Genomic DNA, 21,310 nt, shown 5'->3' on the forward strand with positions numbered 1-21,310 from the left:
AGAAAAAAGAGAGAGAGAGAGAGAGCGCGCGAGCAAAAGGAAGAGCCTCGCGTGGTGAGTTGTGGAAAAATGCAAAAAAAAAACTCAGACGCAAAAATCAGAAACAGAATTGCAACTGGAAGTTTCAGAAATCGGCCAAAACAAGCGCCTTTGGGAAGCTCGTTGCCAAGGTGTGCAGACGTCGGCCACCAGGATGCGCTTTTGTCTTGAGTTGCTGTGCACTACGAGTGTACCACTTGCAGTCGGGGGGTCCATCCCACGAGGACGAGAGCACCCAACAGAGCAGATTTGCTTCAAGTCGAGCAAACACAAATCCTTTGATTTTTTTGATTTTTGATTTTTTTTTTTTTTTTTTTGATTTTGATTTTTTTTTTCACTCTTTGTTTTTTTTTCAATCTTTTTTTTTTTTTTTTTTAACTACCTTTGACAACCACCATGGTCAACTTTTTCCGCAAGAAGGAGGACAGCGGGCCTCCTGCGCCGCTTGCGTCGACGCTGAGCGGCAGCCACGGCAACCCGCAATCGCCGGGCTCGAGCTCGTCCGGGTCGTCCGTGGGCAGCAACGGCAGCAGCAACCAGCGGCAGACCTTCGCAGGCACCTCGTCCTTCACCCTGCCCCAGCAGCAGCCGACGCCGCCGCTGGACGCCCGGGGCTCGCTCGGCGCTCTTCCAGGCATCAAGCAGCCCATCCGCCCCGTGAGTGGCCTCCTCGCTCACACACACACACACGCACACACACAAAACCGCTGCTAACTCTCGTTTGCTGCTTTAGTGGAGCTTTCTTTTTTTTTTTTTTTTTTTTGTTCTGTTTCCTTTTTGCTTCCCACTTCGTCTCGTGTTGCTCTGTCTCTCCATTGTTTGTTACTTGTGCCCCAGCTAGCCTCCTTCTCTCTCCTTCTCTCCTTCTCTCTCTCCTTCTCTCTCTCCTTCTCTCTCTCTCCACGCACGATTCACTCGCTTGCTTTGCGAATCCTTGCACTTTTTTTTCTTCTTCTTCTTCATCTTCTTCTTCACTCACATCCAATGGTCCCGTTGCTCTTGCTCCTCTCGCTCGAGTTCTCTCTCTCTCTCTCTCTCTCTCTCTCTCTCTCTCTCTCTCTCTCTCTCTCTCTCTCTCTCTCTCTCTCTCTCTTTGAAGGAGCAGCAGCGTTGGCATCAGCAGACACGAGCAGCTCCCACTTCAACCGTTTCGTCAGCGAGTCGCAGACAGACGTGAATGATGTGCTGTAGTCAGCCATCCATCCATCGCGCTTCCCCACTCCTTCTCATCCACACCATGCTTTCGTCGCTCGGTTCGATTCTTGTCTGTTTCCATTGCATCACGTTGCGTCCATCGCAACCTGCAACAAACCTCCAGCAGCAAGTCAAACACGGCAAGCGAAGCAACGAAACGAACGAAACCATTGAAACAAAGCAACCCTTTTTTGTTTTTTATTTTTTATTTTTTATTCTATTTTTTATTTTTTATTTTTTTTTCTATTTTATTTTACCCATAAAAAGTCAAACGCGACCTTAAAATGGATTTTGAACGGAGAATGAAACTAAAAAACGCCGCTCGTTTGTGCAACGTGGGTGTGATTGAATGACAGAATGAACGAGTGAACAAAGTGCGAGCGAAAGGTGGGGCGAGCGGGGTTGGGGGGGAGGCTGGACCCGGAACGGCGGATCAAAAATGGCGGGAAACCTCCAGTCTGTCGCACCACCCTCAGCAAGACCGCTCAAAAGAAAAAAGACATGTCAAAGACATTGCTCTCTGCTTCAGCTTCAAACGATATGCGGTGATTCGAGATAGAAGAGCGAGAGGAACAACCTTCAAAAAACACACACGCCTGCTCAAGAACCGACTTTGCGGACTCCGATCACACGATCAAGCTCATCCTCCAAACACACATGATAAGGCTCATACTCACATCCCTTTTTATCATTGAATCACTTGCAGAGCGATGCGGGAACACCACCACCCACGATGCCCCGATCAGGCGTCTCGGTTGCCGGCCAACCGCCTGTCGCCGCGCGCCCGGCAGCACCACCCGCGTCAGACCTGTACATCGATCCCAACGAAGACCAGGACAACTACATTGCACCGCCAAGAGAAGCACTGCTCAAACGCTCGCCAAATTACCCACAGCAGCACGCGCCACCAGCCTTCCCATCGCGAGGCGGTCCCCCTCCTCAGACGGTGCCCCAAGCACAGCGCCCAGCAGTAGCAGCAGCTGGAGGCGCAGCGTCGTCCGATTACGACGACCCGTGGGACTCGACAGCCCCCGCGAACGACCTGTACGATGCACCCGACGACGACCAGCGCGCCAAGCTTCGCAACTCGGCGGCGGTGGCGCGCAAAGCGCAACCTGCAGCTCTCCCGTCGCAGCCTGCTGCTGCTGCTGCTGCTGCTCGTCCGGGCGGCGACGATTACGACGACCCTTGGGATGCAGCCGCGCCTGCCGTGCCAGTACGCGGTGGCGTTATCGGCACGCAGCCACTCCCGCCTCACTCGGCGGCCTCTGCCAACAAGGGGCCCAAGCCACCCAAGCCCAGCAAAGCCGCTACGACCGAGTCCAGCTCCGACTATGACGACCCGTGGGATGCGCAAACCCCTGCCCAACCACATGCGCCGGCACCCGTCGCCGCGCGTGCCGCCCCTACAACCGCAGCCAACTCTGATTACGACGACCCGTGGGACGCCCAACCGACACTCAATCTTGGCCGCGGAAACCCCGCCCCAGTGCCTTCGCACGCTGCAGCTCCCCGACAAGCAGCACAGGCTCCTGCGCCCGCCGCTGCCAATTCAGACTATGACGACCCCTGGGACGCCCAACCACAGCCTCAGCAGCCGCAGCAGCCGTCGGCGGTCGTCCGAGGCCCCGTACCCGCCCCTCCGCGCTCGTTCGTCCCTGCAGCCGCCGGTGCCGGAGGTATTCGGCGACCCTCCCCGGGCCCGCAATCGCCAGTGTCCACGCCAGTTGCCCCACGAGGCGGCCCTTCCCCAACCGCCCAACAACCACCCCGCTTCCCTGCCGCCCCAACGCCAGCAAACCCATCAGACAACTACATTCAGGATTTCAACGAGCCTCCGCCCCGAGTTCCCCAAAACCAAGGGCGGCCTGCTGCCAACCCCCCGCCACCAATCACCACCCGACCCAGTACCGTCGGGCGTGCGGGAGCGGCTGCGCTTGCGGCTGCCGCCGCCACACAAGCCCCTCCGCCCCTTCCTGCTGGCGGCCCGCCCGGAACTGTTGGCCGCTCGGGCATGCCCGGTTCCGTTGGTCGGGCTGGCTCGCAGAATTTCGCTCCTCCAGTCCCCGTCTCATCGCGCCCCTCTCTCCCAACCTTCAACAACGCACCAGGCCCCCAGGACTCGCTCGAGTCGCAGTTGTAAGTCTGGGACACCACCACCGAGGCGATGGAGATTTTTGTATCTGCGAAAACGTTACTCATTGTTGTCTTTGAAATTTTGTGCAGGTGGTTCCATGGCGCCATCAATCGAAATCAGGCACATTCACTCTTGATCAGCCGTCCCGATGGCAGCTTCCTTGTGCGCGCCAGCGAGAGCAAATCCAACGAATGCTCATTGTCCATCAAGTATGCGTTTGGTTGTGTTGCTGCGTGCTTTGTTGTGCTTTGTTCGTCTTGTCCCCCTCCCCCCGGGGTGCGATTCGTTAGTTATGGAGGTCTGACTTTTGTGTGTCTGCGACTTTGACAGGAATGGAGCGGATGTTATTCATATGCGCATCAAGCCGCGACCAGACAACACGTATATTCTTGGCGAGCACAGCAAGCCTTTCGACACTGTGCCGCTAATGATTGCGCACTACTCGCAGCACCGACTGAACATTAAGGGCGCAGAACATATTGTGCTGAACAACCCAGTCCTTGTTTGAACACGCACAGCAATGAAAGCAAAGCAAAACAAAAAAAATGACGTCGTTATTGTTGGTTGGTGGTTCTTGTTGTTGTTGTTTGTTTGTTCGATTAGATTGGTACGTTGTGTTTGTTTTCGCTTTTTCGTTTCGTTTGGCGGGGGGACGCTGGGGTGCTACAATGACCAAGAACAATGAATGGATTGTTGAATTGAACAATGATAAGAACATCACAAGACAAAACAAAAAAAAAAGGACACAGCCGCCACGCAATTAGTTGATGGCAGTGTAGCCGGAACGCCGTGCGCGGGCACGACGGAAAAAAGTGATGATGGACCCTACGATCAAGAGAACGCCAGGGACACCGAAACCGAAGGAAATGGCCAGCAGGACGGCGACTGAAATGTCGTCCGTGGGCGCTGCACCGATGCCAATTGAGAGACCCCTGCGCGAATGGATGAGCAGCGACAAAATTCAAGCCGTACCTCACGTTAGTCGATTTTGCTCTCCCAACTTGTTCGCTTTTTTTTTTTTTTCAAACGAGCAACAATGTTTTGGTCGCGCTTACCACAAGAGCACTGGTGGCTGGTAAATGCCATCCTCTGGAGTGCCGAACGAAATGTTGGCAGTGCGGAGGTCGCGAAGACGCCCATCAAGGAGCAGGGAGGGCACAGACTGGGGCAGCGTGTCGTTGGGATTGAAGGGATTAAACTCGTCGTTGATGGTGCGCGCAAAGCCTCCGTTGGCAATACTGCGGCCTGTGTCGGTGAAGGCGATTGGCTTCCAGCTCAAAAAGCCATGGGTGGACTGCGGGTACACCTTTGCTGGCGGAACGTCGATCTGGACCATGTGGAAGATGGTGGGCGTGTACTCGTCGTCAATGGACGATGGCGCCGACATGACGAGTTGGTTTGGTGTGGCGACTGGTCCGTTGCCGTCTGCAAACACGAGGCCAGCGGCCAGCTTGGTCGTGTTGGAGCAGGACTTTGTGTAGGTAAAGTTGGAGACGAAGAGATCGATCTTGACTGCGTTTTCGCTGATCAAATCGCCCGGCGGGTTTCCATTCCTGAACGTCGATGGCGTGACTGTGAACTGCAGCCCGCAAAGCATCACCAACCAACAAACAAAAATCATCCAGTGAAGTGAGACACGTACTTCTAATGCGTTGTTGTTGTCACAATGGTTGTTGCAGTTCGTTACCTGGACGGTAATGTTGGTGTACTTTGACAGATAGCTCGCGACTGCGGTGGTCGTGAATGGCTTGTTCTTTGGGACTGTGAGCTGGCTTTCCCAGGTGAGCGATGTGAGGTCGAGGACGCTGCATGTGCGGGTGCTTGGAGGGTCGTAGAGGCCGGTCTGGCCCTTGTCGTCAAACTCGATGAGCTTGTCAATGACGACCGCGGACATGAAGCTCGGCTGTGTTCCAAACGTGATTGCCTTGGCCGCGTCAAACCGCGCGAGGGCGTCGCAGTCAATGGTGGGGACGGTGCCGGGGTCGCTTGCGTTGGGATGGTAGGCGACGGCGAGCGACGGCGCAGAGCCCAGCGACGACCAGAACGACGTGATCAGATCGCCGCCCATAGTATTAGCAGCATCAGCATTAGCAGCATCAGCAGAGTCGGGGTTGGGCAGGCCGATCGAGCGGACCACGGCCAGGCTGGACGAGCACTCCATGGACGCGACAATGCGGCGATCCGCGCTCACCAGCAGCAGCGGCGACAGCATCAGCACCAGCATCATCATCATCATCAGCATCATAGTGGATGGCGGTGCGGACGCGGCGGCGGGCGAAGAGCGAGACGTGGCTGGCAGTCGCATTGGCAAGTAAAGTTCAACAAAAAGGAAAAAAAGGGGGGTGGAAAAGATGGACTGCGGCTGGTGAAGAAGAGTAGCAGGTTGTAAAACAAAACAAAAACAAAAGCATTTGCCAGTTTCAATACTAGAACAAACTGAAAAATCGCCTGCAAAACAAATCACTTTGGTGAGTTCCAGTATCGGTGTTTGTCCAAACTCATAGCAAACGTCTTCACTCGATGGTCTTTTGTAAAAGAAGGCTTCTGTTTTTGGTGAATTCGAGTATCGTTTGTCAAACAAAAACCACAATTCTCACTAAATAATGTCAACATTGATTGTAAAATTCTCAGATTTTCTTTTCTCTTTTGAGTCAAAATTCAACCATTTGATTTTACGACCTTTTTTTTTTTGCTCTTCTTCGTTTTTTTCCAAATGTTGCTCAGTCGTTGTTTCTCAGACTTGACCACATGCTGCTGGCTGCTTTGCTACGAAGCCCTCGCGCGTCGCTGCCCTCGGCCGCCGCTGCTGCTGCTGCTGCTGCTGCTGCTGCTGCTGCAATGCTGATCAATGCGAGCGCTGTGACGGGCAGTGCTGCCGGGTGGTCGATGCAGCCGAGCCACGCGCGCGGATACGCTGCTCCAGCAGACAAGAAGAAGGCCAGCAAGACCAAGGCGGCCGTCGATCCGTCCCTCCGTACGTTCATTCGTTCGCTCGTTCGTTCGACGAGTGGAGGGGGGGTTGGGTTGGGTCGGGTAGGGTGGGGGGGGTGTCTATGGAGCAGAGACGGCCGCTCTGTCTCTCTAATGCACCTTCCATACGACTGTACATGTACTGCTGTAACTCACTTCGCGACACTGCACACTTGAATGACTCATCACAAAATGATCGCTTGCGTTCATGCACAGATATTGATCCGCAAATCCTGTCGACGACGTGCTACGGGCTCAACATCTTGCAAGGCCAAAAGGACCCCGCGCTCAAGCCGCACGATCAGTACCCGGAATGGCTGTACACGCTGCCAACGACGCCTGTTGGCGGTGCTGCTGCTAGTGCTCCTCGTGTATTGACGCCCGCGTCGCGTGCTTGGTGGCGGAAACAGAGCAAAGCTAAAATCAAGGAATCCAACCAGTCGCGCAGCGGAAGCCAATAACGCATTGTGCACTGCAGCTGCTTACTGCTGCTGCTGCTGCAACTGCTACTGCTGTCGTCGGATCGTGGCGTGTGTTATCATACCTGTACTAAAACCCTGGTTTCATCATGTATTTTACGCGCAGTTAGTTCCGCTGCTTTTTCCATTCCATCCATCCTCCAACGACTCACAATCAGGGACTAGGACACCGAAACATCCAGATGTCATAGCGTGGTGGTCTGCAGTATTGTTGCTTAAGATTCAACCGAGTGCATTGTTACAAGACAATATCACAAGCACAACCACTCACAAAAAAAAAAAACGAAAAAGAAACCGATCGCATTGTTAAACAATAACAACGCAAGGATACTGACAATCGATCAAAAAACGAAGAAAGCGTACGACACAAAGTAAATCAAACGAGTTGACGATACTACTGGTTGTTTTTTGGGGTTGTTTGTGTTTTAGTTTTGGTCTGGGCTCGCAGGAGGCATTGGAGTTTGGACTTCTGATGCGGACGAACGCGCGCCGCCACGAGTGTGAACGCGCTGATGGGACGTCAGGTGGTCGGATCGCGAAAAGCGCTTGGTGCAGTGACTGCAAACAAACGGCTTGGCACCGCTGTGTTTGCGGCGATGGCGCGTCAACTCGTCGGAACGGGTAAAGCGCTGCGTGCAGTCCGGCCAGCGGCAGCAGTAGGGCTTTTCGCCAGTGTGGCCACGCATGTGCGCCTTGAGGTGGGAGCTCTTGCCATAGCTCTTGCCGCAATCCGGATACGGGCAGATGTGGAAGGTTTTCAACCGACCTTTGCTGCCCATGCGATGCAGCCGCACGGGTTCGAGCACGTTTGCAGCAATGGTTTCCGTCGGCGACAAGGACGCGGACGAGCCAGTGCCATCCTCCTCCGAAGGCAAAGTTGTGGCGGACTGCGAGCGCACTAGTTGCTGAGCTGCCATGCCGAAAGCGGCCGGGTCGTCGGAGGGTGGATGAAGCTGTGCTGTAGCGACGTCCAACGGATTGGTTGCTGGCATGGGCGTCAGGTACGACACTGCTGGCGGCATGAGTCCGTATGCCTGTTGCTGCAAAAGTTGGAGTTGTTGGAGCTGTTGGAGCTGTTGAAGCTGAAGCTGCTGCTGCTGCTGCTGCTGCTGCTGCTGCTGCTGCTGCTGCTGCTGCTGCTGCTGCTGCTGCTGCTGCTGCTGCTGCTGCTGCTGCTGCTGCTGCTGCTGCTGTTGAGGCAGATAGGACTGCAGCTGCTGCTGATACACCTGAGACAGACCGCTGGGATTGCCGTAAACCTGGGGTGCAAACGCTTGTTGTTGCAAAGCGAACGATGCTTCAAGCGGGTGCTGCCCGTCGAAACGGCCGCGCTTGTCACTCGGATATGCCAGATCCTCGCCTCGTCGTTTCTCGGGCTGATGTTGTTGCTGCTGCTGATGATCAGGAAATGCTGCGAGCCACGTTTCCGACGCCGAGGTAACGACAGGAGTGCGCTGGACCTCATCCAGCACGGACACGTGAGAGAGTCGCTGCTGGTGCTGTTGGTGAGGGTTGAAAGATGCTGCATGGGAGAGTGCCGTCGGATTTTGAGCCAAATACTCGTCAAAGGTGCCACTCGTTGACGCAGCAGAAAAGTTGTTGCGCGGAGCCGAAGAGCTTGGGAGACTGACGCTTGCCATGCTGGATGCGGACACGGCGGCAAGCTGGTCCATTCGGGGGGAATTTTGCAGATCAGCTGGCGACACGGCGGCACTGGCAAGCGCCCACTGCGCCACATTTGCCATCGTGAGCTTGGTTGAGGAGATGGCCAATGCATGTTGCTGGCGCTGCAGCAATTGAGCAGAGTTGCCAGTGTGCAAATTCTTGAGGTAGTGCTGATCAACTAGAGATGGAGCAGCGGGTGCCGACGACGTGGATAGGGCGGCAGCAGGGTAGCCGGCAGCCGACTGTGCAAGGTACGAAGTCGGGGCGGACTGTTGCTGCTGCTGCTGCTGGGGATATGTCGGCTGGAGTTGCAGCTGAATTTGCTGTTGTTGTTGTTGCTGTTGTTGTTGCATGGGACGCTGCATCATTGGGTGCTGTTGCGGTGGCTGCGGTTGTTGTTGTTGTTGTTGCTGTTGCTGATAATTCGGCAGCATGTCCGCAACGAGCATGGCGAGGCCAGAGTACTTTTGCTGTGTGTCGAGCGCCATGTCTGGCATGCCGGTGAGTGTGGGGAACGGGGTGGCTGTCGCAGCAGCAGCGAGCAGGGGCGTGCCTGCGCTGGCCAAAGCGGCAGATGTGACACCGCCGAACAACTGCTGCCGTTGCTGCTGTAGCTGCTGCTGTGCCAGTGATGCATATGCCGGTGCCATGCCGCCCATGTCAGAAGCTGCTGCTGCTACTGACTGCTGCTGCTGCTGCTGCTGCTGCTGCGGTGGTGGTGGTGCAGGGATCTGCTGCGACTGGGCAAAGATCTCGTCCAACGCGCTGGGAAACCGCATTCGAGAACCCTCCACGAGAGCTGCGGTTTGGCGCTCCCCCTCCAGTCCCAGCAGCACCACCGGGTGGTGCTTTTGCAGGAGCGGCGAATGTGGCAGCGCGACTGGGTGCGCAAGTGCTGCTGGTGGGATGGACGATATTGACGAGCGGGGCGAGGCGGCAGAGGCGATCTGGAAGGCGCGCGGCGAAAGCAGCGAGGACGTGCTCGACGAGTGGGACAATCGTGACGTGCTTGGATTGCCGAAACTCGTGGTGCTGTTGCTATGCGTGCTGCTGCTGTAGCTGCTAAAGCGGCCGCTGCTGGGCGGCGAGGCTTCAAACGATGTCAGCAGTGAGCGGTAGTACGGAGCGGTGGCGGTGGCGGTGGCGGCGGCGGCGGCGGAATCAGAAAGCGAAAGCGAAGTTGAGAGCTGAGAAAGATGGGCGGCGTTGTCAAAGTCAAGGTTCATTTGCAGCTAGATCCAAGACGAGCAGGATCCCGGTGGCTTCCAAAAAGTAAAGAGAGGGTGTTGATGCTGATGAGAAGAAGACCAGGGAAGAGTTGACGGAATGGGAAACGAGAGAAGGAAGAAAAGAAAAAAGACTGGGAAGTGAGAGAAAGAGTGGGATTTAGGTCTGCAGATCCAGCGAATCATGGAAATCATGAAAAACAAAAAGTGAGTATCAAGACGGACGACGGATGCGCGACAATGCGCACAGCAACGGAAGAGATGGTGGGGTTTATGAGCAAATGCATGAGCTATGTGTGAAGGGCAATGATCAGGGAAGAAAGGAGGCAAGCTGAGCAAAGGCGGGAGAGATGGGAAAAATAAAAAAATAATAATAAAAAATAAAAAAAACCGCAATGGAAAGTCCACACACAGAATAAAATACTAAAAATAAAGTACACTGCACAGTCTCTCTCACTCTCTCTGGTTCCCGCTCGATAGGATGGCTACCCCGTGTGAGACTACGGTGTTTGGTCACCAATGCCGGAGTCAGACAGGGGAGGAAGGAGGCGGCAAGCGCATTTGGCTGAAATGTCGATCTTGGGTGACCTCTGGACGCGTGTTCAGCTGGTTGCATGTCTTCCTTCAATTCGCCGCCCCCGCTTCCATCCGTCCACTATGATGAAGGTAAATTGTTGATGGTTTTTTCGCTGAGGAAGTGCAGGCTGAGGGAAATCGAGAAGCAACGCTGCGGAATCGTTACCAAAAAAAAAAAAAAAAACAGCTGAATTCTCAGATGGACAAGAGAAAAAGAGACTGAACCTGCCGCTTTGAGTCTGGCAAGGTCTTCTTTTCGCTCAGGGTTGCAGATCGACGACTGCTGCTGCCAGTAGAGAGTGGAAGGGGTTTGGGCTATATTGATATGGAAGCGAGAATGAGATGGCGACATTTGGAGAGGGAGAGGCGAACGAGGGAAACATCCAGCGAGGATTGGGGAAAAAAAAAAAAAAAAAAAGTCGCACTGTCGTTGCTTTCCATCCATTGCGTTTTTGTTGATTTTTTTTTTTTCCATTGCGTTCTCTCTTTGATCTCGATCGTCCGTCGAACCCGCTTTTCTTTTCACTTGCCCTCGCTCTCACTGGATTCCAATTACTTGTGCTGAATTTCAATCAGAGTGGACCAAGCGAAAGACATCTCAACGATGGGCTGCTTACAACAACAACAACAAAAGCGGCTGCACGCGTTGATGCTATTTTGGGGTTTTGGGTCCGTTTTCCTTTTTTTTTTTTTTTTTTTTTTCTTTTCACTTTGGATCAGGGGCCCGCGAGATCCCGAGGTGGATTACCATCCCCGTGCCACGACATAATATCGGGTCTAGCATGACTGAGGTGACATGAAAAGAGCAACCGGAACAGTTGAGGGGATGACTCAGAAACAAACTTGTCAAAAAAATTGCTGGATCTCCATTGAAAAACAACAACCTTGATTTTTTTTTTTTTTTTGTTTTTTGACTGTTGATCGATTGGGCATGTCCTGTGATTGGCTGCCTTTCTCCTCAACTTCAGGTTCACCTTTGTTTGTCTTTTTGATCATGATGCATTGGAGCGAGGGACTGCTTTGCTTGCTTGCTTGTTGTTGTTTGTTTGTTTGTTTTTTTGTTTTGTTTTTTGTTCTCCCTCCCAGTGAGTCATTCTATTCCTGCCTTTTACGCTGATGCTCATGTGTTTCTTTTGTTGATATTTGACTGTGTGGCTGTGACGGGTCATTACCGATGCCCTCGTTTGTTCTGTTTTTCCAATTTTTGCGTATAAGGTCTTGTTAGATCTCGTGTCACGGACACCCTTTGCTTTTCCATCCCATCCCGCCTCTCCTCTTCCTCACCGCTGCGTTCACCGTTCGACTGGCTGATCGACATGTCTCGCCCGAATGAGGGATCTGAAGCGACTTACTTGTGGGTGAGCGCGCAAGCGGATGGAGCAGAAATGTCACATGGTGGCTTGACCGCAGAGCACGTCGCCGAGATCTAGGGACGTGGAGGAGGATTTTACGGCTATTCTTGCGGTCTGCGCCGCAGTCAGGCCGGTGAATGTGTCAGCAGGAATGCTGGTGATCTGGTTGGAATCCAGATACCTACCGATAGTCCGGCGTTTGTGTAATTTTCTCTCTAAACACTATTCAGCCGTCGTCGCTGGGATTTCGTGTTGCTGTGCCGCGTCGGCTCTGCGACGTCCAAACAATTCTGCGTTCGACTTCTGCAGCCCACATGACAGTGACTGCATTTTGTTTGGGATTGTCGTTGCTGTGCGCTGCATGTTTTCATCGATGGACCCGACGACTTGAACGGAAGGGCGTCCGATATTATTATCTCATAGAGACGCCCAGTGGAATTCATCGAAATCTCTCGTTGACTGAGCTTTGACAGTCTACGTGGACTGACTGCGTTTTCAGTCGACTCGCTTTCAGTACTCCAGCAACAGGAATCCAGCAGCATTGAAATCCAACTTCATCCAGAAAACTCTCCTCGAGTCAATTGATGGTCGAAAGGAGCGGTAAAACTACTAACAGCATAGAGCAAAAACCCATCCTGCACCAGTCATCTGTTCATCTCAGAGCTTGCTTTTGCCCAGCTGGGAACAATGGACGCCGTCACCGAACGCACTCCAGCAATAACAACGCTTGAATCCAAGCTCGCAGCGCCGCAGAGTCCCATCAGCAAAACGGCTCTTTCGCTTCATGGCACGACAGCCGGCGTTCAGATGGTTCCTGACAGTCAGCAGGACGAGACTTCTGCGTGCTGCAGCTCCACTGCGTTGGTACCAAATGACGATCATCCGTGGACAAACCGCTGCCTCGTTCCGTCGCACTACGCGTCACCAAAGCGATCTCATGCAGACAATGCCAGTCATCACTCATCGCAGCAAACGCGCGTGTCTCCCACGCGTCACACAGTCGCAGTGCCCGAGTCGGCTCTGGGTGAGTTTTCAATGCCTGACTCGATCTTGGAAAACGCTCCCACCCTCTCTTGCTCAGATTGCTGACGCTTCTCGCGGCTGCCAATGTAAAACGCACTCACGAATTGACTTGGTACTGATGGCAGGCAGCGGAACGGATGGCGGCGGTGGACCTTCACTGACTTGCACGCAAACTGGATCCACGCCAAGTGCTCCCTCAGCAGCCCAGAGTGTGGATACCAGCGTTCCCATCCCTCCAGCCTCGGTGACTGTTGATGAAACAAACGTCACTACTGTGCCGACACTCAGTGAACAACCGGAGCAGACGCGATCGATGAAGGATTTCAGCGAGGCCGAAACGACCAGTCCTCCAGCGCTCTGTTCTCAAGGGAACACCACGCCAGACCAACCAGCTCTGCTCGTGGAGTCGTTCGACAAAGTCTTGCTCGATGGTGAAACTATCGCTTTGCCGAGCGCGGCCGAGTTGGCAAATGTGGCATCAAACCCGAAGCCGCACAGTCCAGCCGCTGCTCCACCTCGTCCCCAGGCCCAGCAGCCGGATGAATTGTCCGACTATTTGTTTGATGATATTCCAGATGACGACCTTGCGTTGCTTGAGTGCGAGCTGTCGCCCCATCCAAGTCTGCCTGCCGTTGTCGACTTGACTTCCAAGTCAACCCCTCCAACCATCCTGTCCACTCCCCAACAAGCACCACGGAAATCCATCATCGTCTCGCCAAAAGTACCCAAAATGCCGGCTTCAGCAGTCATGGCTAATGCTGCAGATCCTCTAGCTGACTTTTTGCGTTTGCGCGGTCGCGTTGACAAAGCAAAATCTAGCTCGCCCAATCCTTCTCGTCGTTCGACCAACTCCCACACGCCGTTAGCTGAAAGGCTGACTAGCAATGCAGCAGCTGCAGCTGCAACAGCAGCCGCCGCCGCCATTCCACAGTGGAAGCCTTCTGCACGGTCCACTGCCCAGCAACCACCGCAATCTCAGGCTGCAAGTGTCGCACCTACCCCACCTGCGTCCACCTCATCACCGACGCCCGTTTATCGAGAACTGCAACGCTCGGCTCAATTCATCTCTGCAATTGACAACTTTGCCACCACGCTCCCAGAGTTTGTAGCAGCCAGTCCATCGCCAGCTCCTTTGCTCTCGCAAGAGCTCCAGCAAGTATTCACAAGAGCCACCTCCCAAAGCCAACAGTCCACCCATCATGAGCTTGGTCAGCAGCCCACCCAACAGTCGACTCAGCAGTCTTTGCGCTTACCAAGCAGCTCGGTGTTGACTCACAGCTACAACCACCTTCTGCTTGCCACGGTAACGTATCAACCACAACCTCTTGCATCCTCTCTCGATGGAACACTCTTGCATAGCTGTGGATCTCACTGCTTTGATTTAGCCGACACTTGGCATTCGAAGGACTTTGCTATCGCACTTGGCGGAGAATCGCATTGTGATGTACACTCGAGACATGCGATTGACTTGTCCGACCGAAGAGCAATCACCTGCGGTACGAAAGCTGTTGAAACGGAGAGAGAGGGGGGGAGGGTTTATGCCTGCGCTCACTCGGGTTTTTGCACTAATCTAACCGTAATCCAGGATTTGATGAGCACGGAGCTCCTCGTCGTGGATGAGCGAAACTGCATTCTGCTTCTTCAAGCCAAAGCTCTTCTGCACTCAAATCGCTCTCAGGAGGTCGAGCGCAAGCGCCTCACGCGCTGTCTGATGCAGCTGTCCTTGCGGTACGAGACTTGTTGGCTGCTAGTGGAGTGCTACGATCCGTATCAGCAACCGATTGCACGCGGAAGGCTGAATCCAAAGTACGAACACGTTGCTCCACAATGCGGAAATTGCTCTCATTCTACTCACACAAGTTTGAACAAACATGAAAACTGCTCCCGATTAGCGCTCTGGAAGAGTCAGAGCTGTTTACAGACGATGCGCTGAGCCGTCTGTGCGGCCTGTTCACAGCATGCACTGGGATTTCATCAGCGGCGACAAGACACGCATTCACCACCTACCTGCGGCTTTGTGGAACGCAAGCAAGCGCCGCGGGTACCATTTTGACCATTTGCGACCACTGTCGAGATTCTTCTCCTGCGTGGGAGCCCAGCCAATGGAGAAGCCGCGAGACGTGGCTGTCGCCCGATGTCACAGCGGTAAATGTTCGCCCCCCCCCCCTCATCAGCTCTAGAGCGGGCATGCCTTTTTCTTGGTGCTTACTCGTGTGTTGGAGCTCCTTTTTCACACCATGGTTGCTCATCTTGTTCTGGTTTTAGCACGAGGCGTTTTTAACCGCCTTTCCCTGCGTCAACCCGTTTGTCGCGCAAAGCATTCTGGCTGCTATGCCACTGTCCGAGCTGGTTTCATCGGATTTGCCAATGCTCTTCAGCCGTCTGCCGTGGGTACCGCAAGCAGTGCTACAAAATCTCGTGTACTTGCTCGCTGGGCAACCACCGGAAGAGGTACCTCCAACACCGCCCGCTCCTTCCCCATTAGCACATCGGCCGTATCAGCCAGCAACTCCACAGCACGCACAATCTTACCAGCCAGTGGATTTCCAGGCGTCCTCTGTCCCTAGAGTGCCCATGGCCGCATCGCACTGGGCCTCTGCGGTAAAGTCAACCATCTCCGATGCAAACACCAATGTGGTTGGTTGCTCTAACTAAACTTCCTCAACCATGAACAGCAGTTTACTGGCGCCTCGAGTGAAGGCTTGTCGGTGCCATCCTATGGCAGTGTTCAGGCCGAAATGGGTAAAAAATTCAACTGCAGCTGTGGTTCACACAAGTCTTTGACTCATTCATGCGCCTGATATTGCTTCCATTCCAGCACATCCAGCACAGGAAGACGACCCACGAGAGCAGTCTCTCAATGCTTTGCGCAACAGTCGCACCCTCGGATATGCCCGTTCCAATCGAGGTTCGCAATCTCAACTTGTTTGGAAGCCTCGCGGATGAATCGCCGGAATTCTGCTGCTCCTGTCGTTGGTGTGGTTTTTTTTGTAATTTACTCTACTGTATTGCAACCTGAGAGATGCTGCTTTGGAGATCAAGTTCACTTTTTGTTTTTTGTTTTTCAATTGACGCAAGCCATTGGAATGAATTGGCATCTCATCACGGCGACATTGCTGGTGGCATTGCTCGCGCTCGGCTGCCAAGCCCATCCGCAGTGCTTTGACTTTGAGCCTCCGTTTCGTGTGGGTGGTACACGCGTGGATGTCGCTCGCGGCTGCTGCAGGCGGGGAAGTGGGCTGTGGGGATGGTGAATACGCTGGTTGAAGTGCCGTTCGCGGATGAAATTGAGTGCGCAGATCCCGATGCTCGATGCGGTGGGGGTCCGAGCACTGCGCTCGTTGATGACAGAGAAACATAAACGACAACCAACATCCAGCAACCAAAGCCGATGCATTTGGGGGGGGGGAGCATTTGCTTTGGGCTAGGCATCCAAAGCTCTGTGACTTTGACCTTTTGATTGTAAATCAATCTGACGTTGAATTTGGTTTGGGATTTTTTGCTTTGTTTGTTTGGTTTCTGTTTTGATAGGAGGACGGATTGGCATTCTGCCATGAATATGCCAGTTCGACGTGCTGTACTCAAGAAGCCGATGCCAGTAAAGCCCTATCGCAGTTTTAGGATAGTTTTTTAGCGTCTGATTTTCTCAAGCATCTCTTGGAAATGAAACACCAGATGTTGCAACGAACGTGACCATTGTCGTGTCGCAGATGCTCGTCAACGATTCGAACTGCTATGCGTACATCCGCAACACGAGCTGCTTGACGTGCTCGCCGTTCGCAGTGCATCTGTTTGATGGTAGGGGGTTTATGATTTTGTTTCTCGTTCCCCCTTGCAGTAGTTTGTTTGATGGCTGATTTCGCTTTGACTTTTTGTTTCGCAGCACATACAGAGACAATGCGACTTGCAAATGCTGGGCTGTGCGCGGACTATTGCAGTGGATTTTATAGCGCGTGCCAGAATGTGTTGCAGGTCCGAAACACTGCACTTTTGAGTTTGCTCATTGATTCTGCATTCGGCTCTGACAGCGCATTCTCTTTGCTCTTAGGTCTCGGTTGATGGCACGTTGACATTGCTGTCTGCTGCAATGACAGGTACTTTTGCTCTTGTCATCACCTTCTCTCGAACTGACACGATACTCAATGCCGCCCTGTCGATTGCTCTCGTTCTTGGTAGAAACCGAGTTTTGTGCTCAGCGCGTCATTTCCGACATGAGCTACTGCTATCCGAGTGGAGTCAACTTGCAACCTCCTGGTCCGCATAATGTCACCAACTCTGACGACGGCTGCGCTTGCGTCGAAACAGTCGCTGCAGGCCTTTCCAATCCTCTTGGGCTGGTCAACGCGCAGGATGGTTCCGGGCGACTGTTCATCATCGAGCAGAAGGTAGTGAAAATCTTTGTGTATGGCATCGTTGATAGCTTGTCCGCGATTGGTACTCACAGCAAAAGTCGTCGGGGGGACAGGGCACCGTTCGGATTCTCTTTCGAAACATGACATTGGGCTCTCAACCGTTTTTGACTCAAGTCGTCATAGCTGGCGGCGAGGTACGCATGTCCACTGATGAAGCGTCGATTTGCTGGTTTGGTGTTCGCAAACGCCCTCACGTTTTTCTTGGATATGATTGTTGTTTACGAACAGCAAGGGTTGCTGAGCATGGCGTTCCATCCTCAATACAACGTGACAGGACGAGTATTCATTTACTACTCTTCAACTGAGGCCACTTCGGCGAATCATGTTGCCATTGTAAGTTCTGGAACTCACTCTTCAGCAATTTTTTCAGCGAGCGAGCTTACTGATCAGTTTGTCGTTAGTTGAGCGAATACCGCGTCAACGCCACCAATCCCAATGCCGTAGATCCTACAACCGAGCGTGTCATTTTACGCATTCAGCAACCCTATGCGAATCATAATGGAGGTTGGTCGTTTTACAGTCATTGAAATGATACTGGCAAAGTGCGCGATTGACTCATCATTCTTTCTTTGGGTTTCCCCCCCCCCCTTTTCGCTTTGGTATTGCAACAGGAACGCTTTTATTCGACTCTAAAGGCATGCTTTTGCTTTCTCTGGGGGATGGTGGCGCAGGAGGAGATCCTCACGGCAACGGCCAAGTAAGCACGCTTCGTCGTTGTTGTGATTGTTGCTTGTGCATTTGCGGCTCACGCTGCGCGCCGTAGAATTTCAATTCGCTACTTGGCTCTGTCGTCCGCCTGAACGTGTCAGACACAGCGAGTCCATACACGGTACTTGCTTTCTTTTCCGTTTTGATCGTGCCGAGTGCCAGAATTTGAATACTCAGTTGCATTTTGAACCATTCAGATCCCGACGGACAATCCCTTCCCTGCCACTTCCGGTGTTCGTCCAGAGATCTTTGCCAAGGGTCTCCGCAATCCGTTTCGATGTTCATACGATCGTGCAAACTCCTCTCGCTTGATCTGTGGCGATGTTGGACAAGCAGTTCGCGAAGAGGTCACTTATGTTGGTATGTCGGTGTTGTGCGAGTTGTTTATTCAAGTTGGCAACATCTGTTCCTGACGACTGCTTGCTTTCTAGTCAGCGGAGGCAACAATGGGTGGGCGCGACGAGAAGGGTTTGCTTGCTACGGTGATTGCGGACCTGTGGCCAACTACGTTCCGCCAATTCTCGATTATCCCCATGCAAACGGGGATGCTTGTGTTATTGGAGGCTACGTCTACCGGGGATGCACTTTCCCGGGATTCCAGGGCAAGTACATTTTTGGCGACAACATTTCCGGTCGCTTTTATATCGCGCAAGGTAAGCTGAGATGCTTGAACGTGTTTCTTGAGCATCATTTGTATCGGGTGAGTATTGTACGTCCAGTACGTTGGCCTCGGAGCTCAATTGGTTTGGAACTGTTCGGGGGGGGGGGTTTGTTTGTTTGTTTGTTTTTTTTGTTTTTGTTTTTTTTTTTTTTCAGAAAACGCGACTGTGGCAAGCGGCTGGACATTCCGTGAACTCTGCATTGGCAGTAGCAACGTGTGCCATGGAAAGTCCAAGAGCACCCACTTTCCCATTCTCATGACCTTTGGTGAAGACGAAAATGGCGAGCTGTACTTTGGCGCGACCCGTGACGGCGACGTGAATGGTGCGACCGGCGCCGTTTACCGCCTCAGCGACCCATCTCTGCGCGCCAATCCAGCCACCTGTCCAGACTTCATTTCGCCAGCTCAGCTCATTGACGAGTTTAACTCGACCAGTTCTCGCGGCAACAGCGCTGCCACCATGCTGCACTCGGTCTCTGCTTGGAGCGTGATTTCTTCAGTTCTGTTTGTTCTTGTTGGAAGGGTTCTCGGCTAGCAAGCCATTGCACTGTAGGATTCGATGGCGACTTGTGCTCTATGCGCTTGCCACCGCATCATTTTTTTGTTGATACTAGTATTGTATTTTTACTGCACACATTCACATGGCCGTCAACAGTGCCTGAGTCTTGTGTTTGCTTCTTTGTCGTGCTGGATTTGTGCGATTCAGCACCCTAAAATAGTGAGAACAGTCTTTTTTCTCGTCTTCTCAGCCCCTGTGCAAATTTCACACAGCCACACACACGCTGACCATGTCTGCAAAGGCGCTCGCTTCCGAGCTTACCGAGTACCAAAAGCATCCCGTGGATGGATTTGAGTGAGTGCCAATTTCTCTTCTCACGCTATGCAATTTGTGATGGCAGCAGCTTTGTTGGTGCTTTTGCGAGTAAGGCGCAGTGAAGCGGGAATTAATTGAAACAACAAAAAAAAAAAAAGAATTGGAACAATTTAGCACGGCCACCCAAATCTTCCCATTTCCTACCATACGCCTTCTAGCACTGCCCAATCCCTTACCCTCTTCCGCCCGGCAATGCCTCTGGCTTTCAATCCAGCTTTGTCTATTCGTTGTGACATAAAAGTCGGCTCTGTTGCGGAGGAGGAAGAAGCGCCGAGCTATCGATTTTGTATGGGAACCAAATCCAAAAACAAAAAAATCCTCTCAAAAATCTTGCACGTCGTCCACTCAATTCTGAATTGGAAACGCCTTGACTTTCTCGCTTTGGTTCACTTGCATGCAGCGTCTCGCTGGTGGACGACTCAAACCTCTATGACTGGCGCATTGGGATTTTCGGGCCGCCCAAGACGCCATACGCTGGCGGGTACTTTAAGGTAGAGCACAAACGCAGCGACAACTGTGGCTGGTTTTTTTCGTTTTAGTTGCAGTTGAAGCGCAATCCCGTCGTTTGCGCGACCTTGCCAAATTCAGCTGAAGAAACGCATCAGCTTTGAGGAAGCGATGCATCAGCTTGACGGATCAAATGCATCAGCTTTGTGCATGGGAGTTCCAGTTCAAGATGCCCAAGGAAGGGGACGTTGCGAGACAAAACAATTTCGGCAAAGCAAAAACTACGCTCAGTTCACTGAATATTGTATTTTTGGTTGCTCGCACACTACCAGGCTCGAGTCAACTTTCCCAAGGACTATCCTTACAGCCCTCCGTCGATTCGGTTTGAGACCGAGCTGTGGCACCCCAACATTTTCAAGGTAGATTTCGATTCGCCGTCGAAAACCGTTGCCTTTGTGTTCAGGCCATGCTCGACATCCCACGTCCGACTGCGTCATGCTAACTATGTTGGTGCATGCGGCTGTAGACGGGCGAGCTGTGCATCTCCATTCTGCATCCTCCGGGCGATGATCCGATGAGTGGCGAGCGTCCCGAGGAACGCTGGAATCCAACCCAAAATGTTCGGTAAGCGCGGCATACATGGTGATGGGTGTCGTTGTCGATGTTCTTGCTAGTACAAATGCGTGAATCTGAGTGTATCGTTTCTAACGGACGTTGGTCGCGGTTCTTGCTGGCAGAACCATTCTGCTTTCAGTCATCTCCCTGTTGAACGAGCCAAATACCTCCTCGCCAGCAAATATTGATGCCTCTGTCATGTTCATGAAGAACTTGACCGAGTATCGTCGCATTGTTTCGGCTCAGGCAAGAACAAGTCACTTCTTTCAGCTGCGAGCAGCATTCATGATGCTCACAATCACGTTGGTCTTCTTTATTTTTTTCCTAGGTGCGAGCATCACAAGAGATTGCTCGCCAGGAAGGTGTCGCCATTCCGACCAGTGTGGAAGAGTACACGCAGCGAAGCCGTCAGCAGATGGAGCGAACCAAGCAGGACGAAGAAGATGCCGTGGATTTCGAGAACAACTATTACGATGATGATGACGATGATGATGATGGTTTTGACGACGGGTTTGATGACTATGTCGTTGAGGACGACGATAGCGCGCTGATGGATACTGACGCGGATGAAGAGGAGAACAACAACAAGACGGCCCAAACGCAAACGCAGATGGCGAAACCAATCCTCCTCGACAGCTCGGACGCTCCGCTCAAACAAACTCGATCGGCAGCACTCGACCTGGCGTCCAAACTCAGCTCTGTGACCCATGTTGATAGTCGCGGCGATGCATGAGTTCTGTGCCTGTGTGTTTTTTTTGTTTTTGTTTTGTTTGGTTGTTTGTTCGTGATTGATTGAGCGCCAATGCTCATCTTTTCCCCCCCCCCTCCCCCAAATGAAACTTGCAATTTCGTTCTGTACAATCTAGCACATTCATCATTCTCAGCTGTCCCTCAATTCTCAGCTCTCAGCATCCATTCTCAGCTCTCATTCT

At 52.8% G+C, this 21,310-nt stretch overlaps 7 protein-coding genes across 7 annotated transcripts; 5 read left to right on the top strand and 2 right to left on the bottom strand.

Moving 5' to 3' along the window:
- Positions 1 to 366: 366 nt before the first annotated feature.
- CAOG_06950 (hypothetical protein) lies at positions 367 to 4,047 on the top strand. Its single transcript, XM_004343624.2, has 4 exons — positions 367 to 696; positions 1,940 to 3,372; positions 3,460 to 3,579; positions 3,701 to 4,047. The coding sequence occupies exons 1-4, from the start codon at positions 436 to 438 to the stop codon at positions 3,876 to 3,878; spliced, it is 1,992 nt and encodes a 663-aa protein (XP_004343674.1). The 5' UTR covers positions 367 to 435; the 3' UTR covers positions 3,879 to 4,047.
- On the bottom strand, positions 4,024 to 5,712 carry CAOG_06951 (hypothetical protein). The gene is made up of 3 exons (XM_004343625.2): positions 5,058 to 5,712; positions 4,426 to 4,949; positions 4,024 to 4,302 (listed from the first exon to the last, which is right to left on the bottom strand). The coding sequence occupies exons 1-3, from the start codon at positions 5,673 to 5,675 to the stop codon at positions 4,131 to 4,133; spliced, it is 1,314 nt and encodes a 437-aa protein (XP_004343675.1). The 5' UTR covers positions 5,676 to 5,712; the 3' UTR covers positions 4,024 to 4,130.
- Positions 5,713 to 6,118: 406 nt separating this feature from the next.
- Positions 6,119 to 7,077, top strand: CAOG_06952 (hypothetical protein; the record flags this gene model as incomplete). Its single annotated transcript, XM_004343626.2, has 2 exons — positions 6,119 to 6,344; positions 6,557 to 7,077. 2 exons carry the CDS (start codon positions 6,119 to 6,121, stop codon positions 6,799 to 6,801), a joined length of 471 nt encoding a protein of 156 aa, XP_004343676.1. The 3' UTR covers positions 6,802 to 7,077.
- Positions 7,037 to 10,514, bottom strand: CAOG_06953 (krueppel-like factor 16). The gene is made up of 2 exons (XM_004343627.2): positions 10,453 to 10,514; positions 7,037 to 9,876 (listed from the first exon to the last, which is right to left on the bottom strand). The coding sequence occupies exon 2, from the start codon at positions 9,708 to 9,710 to the stop codon at positions 7,245 to 7,247; it is 2,466 nt and encodes an 821-aa protein (XP_004343677.1). The 5' UTR covers positions 9,711 to 9,876; positions 10,453 to 10,514; the 3' UTR covers positions 7,037 to 7,244.
- Positions 10,515 to 12,779: 2,265 nt separating this feature from the next.
- On the top strand, positions 12,780 to 13,968 carry CAOG_06954 (hypothetical protein; the record flags this gene model as incomplete). Its single annotated transcript, XM_004343628.2, has 2 exons — positions 12,780 to 13,869; positions 13,940 to 13,968. 2 exons carry the CDS (start codon positions 12,780 to 12,782, stop codon positions 13,966 to 13,968), a joined length of 1,119 nt encoding a protein of 372 aa, XP_004343678.2.
- Positions 13,969 to 16,872: 2,904 nt separating this feature from the next.
- Positions 16,873 to 18,977, top strand: CAOG_06955 (hypothetical protein; the record flags this gene model as incomplete). The annotated part of the gene is made up of 8 exons (XM_004343629.2): positions 16,873 to 17,046; positions 17,197 to 17,406; positions 17,475 to 17,577; positions 17,685 to 17,770; positions 17,837 to 17,902; positions 17,979 to 18,141; positions 18,213 to 18,434; positions 18,598 to 18,977. The coding sequence occupies 8 exons, from the start codon at positions 16,873 to 16,875 to the stop codon at positions 18,975 to 18,977; spliced, it is 1,404 nt and encodes a 467-aa protein (XP_004343679.2).
- Positions 18,978 to 19,189: 212 nt separating this feature from the next.
- CAOG_06956 (ubiquitin-conjugating enzyme E2 R1) lies at positions 19,190 to 21,262 on the top strand. Its single transcript, XM_004343630.2, has 6 exons — positions 19,190 to 19,295; positions 19,717 to 19,807; positions 20,096 to 20,182; positions 20,290 to 20,387; positions 20,501 to 20,624; positions 20,707 to 21,262. The coding sequence occupies exons 1-6, from the start codon at positions 19,231 to 19,233 to the stop codon at positions 21,109 to 21,111; spliced, it is 870 nt and encodes a 289-aa protein (XP_004343680.2). The 5' UTR covers positions 19,190 to 19,230; the 3' UTR covers positions 21,112 to 21,262.
- The last annotated feature ends 48 nt before the right edge of the window (positions 21,263 to 21,310 follow it).

This window comes from Capsaspora owczarzaki (genome assembly GCF_000151315.2).
Source record: "Capsaspora owczarzaki ATCC 30864 unplaced genomic scaffold supercont2.13, whole genome shotgun sequence".
Classification (NCBI taxonomy): domain Eukaryota; class Filasterea; order Ministeriida; family Capsasporidae; genus Capsaspora; species Capsaspora owczarzaki.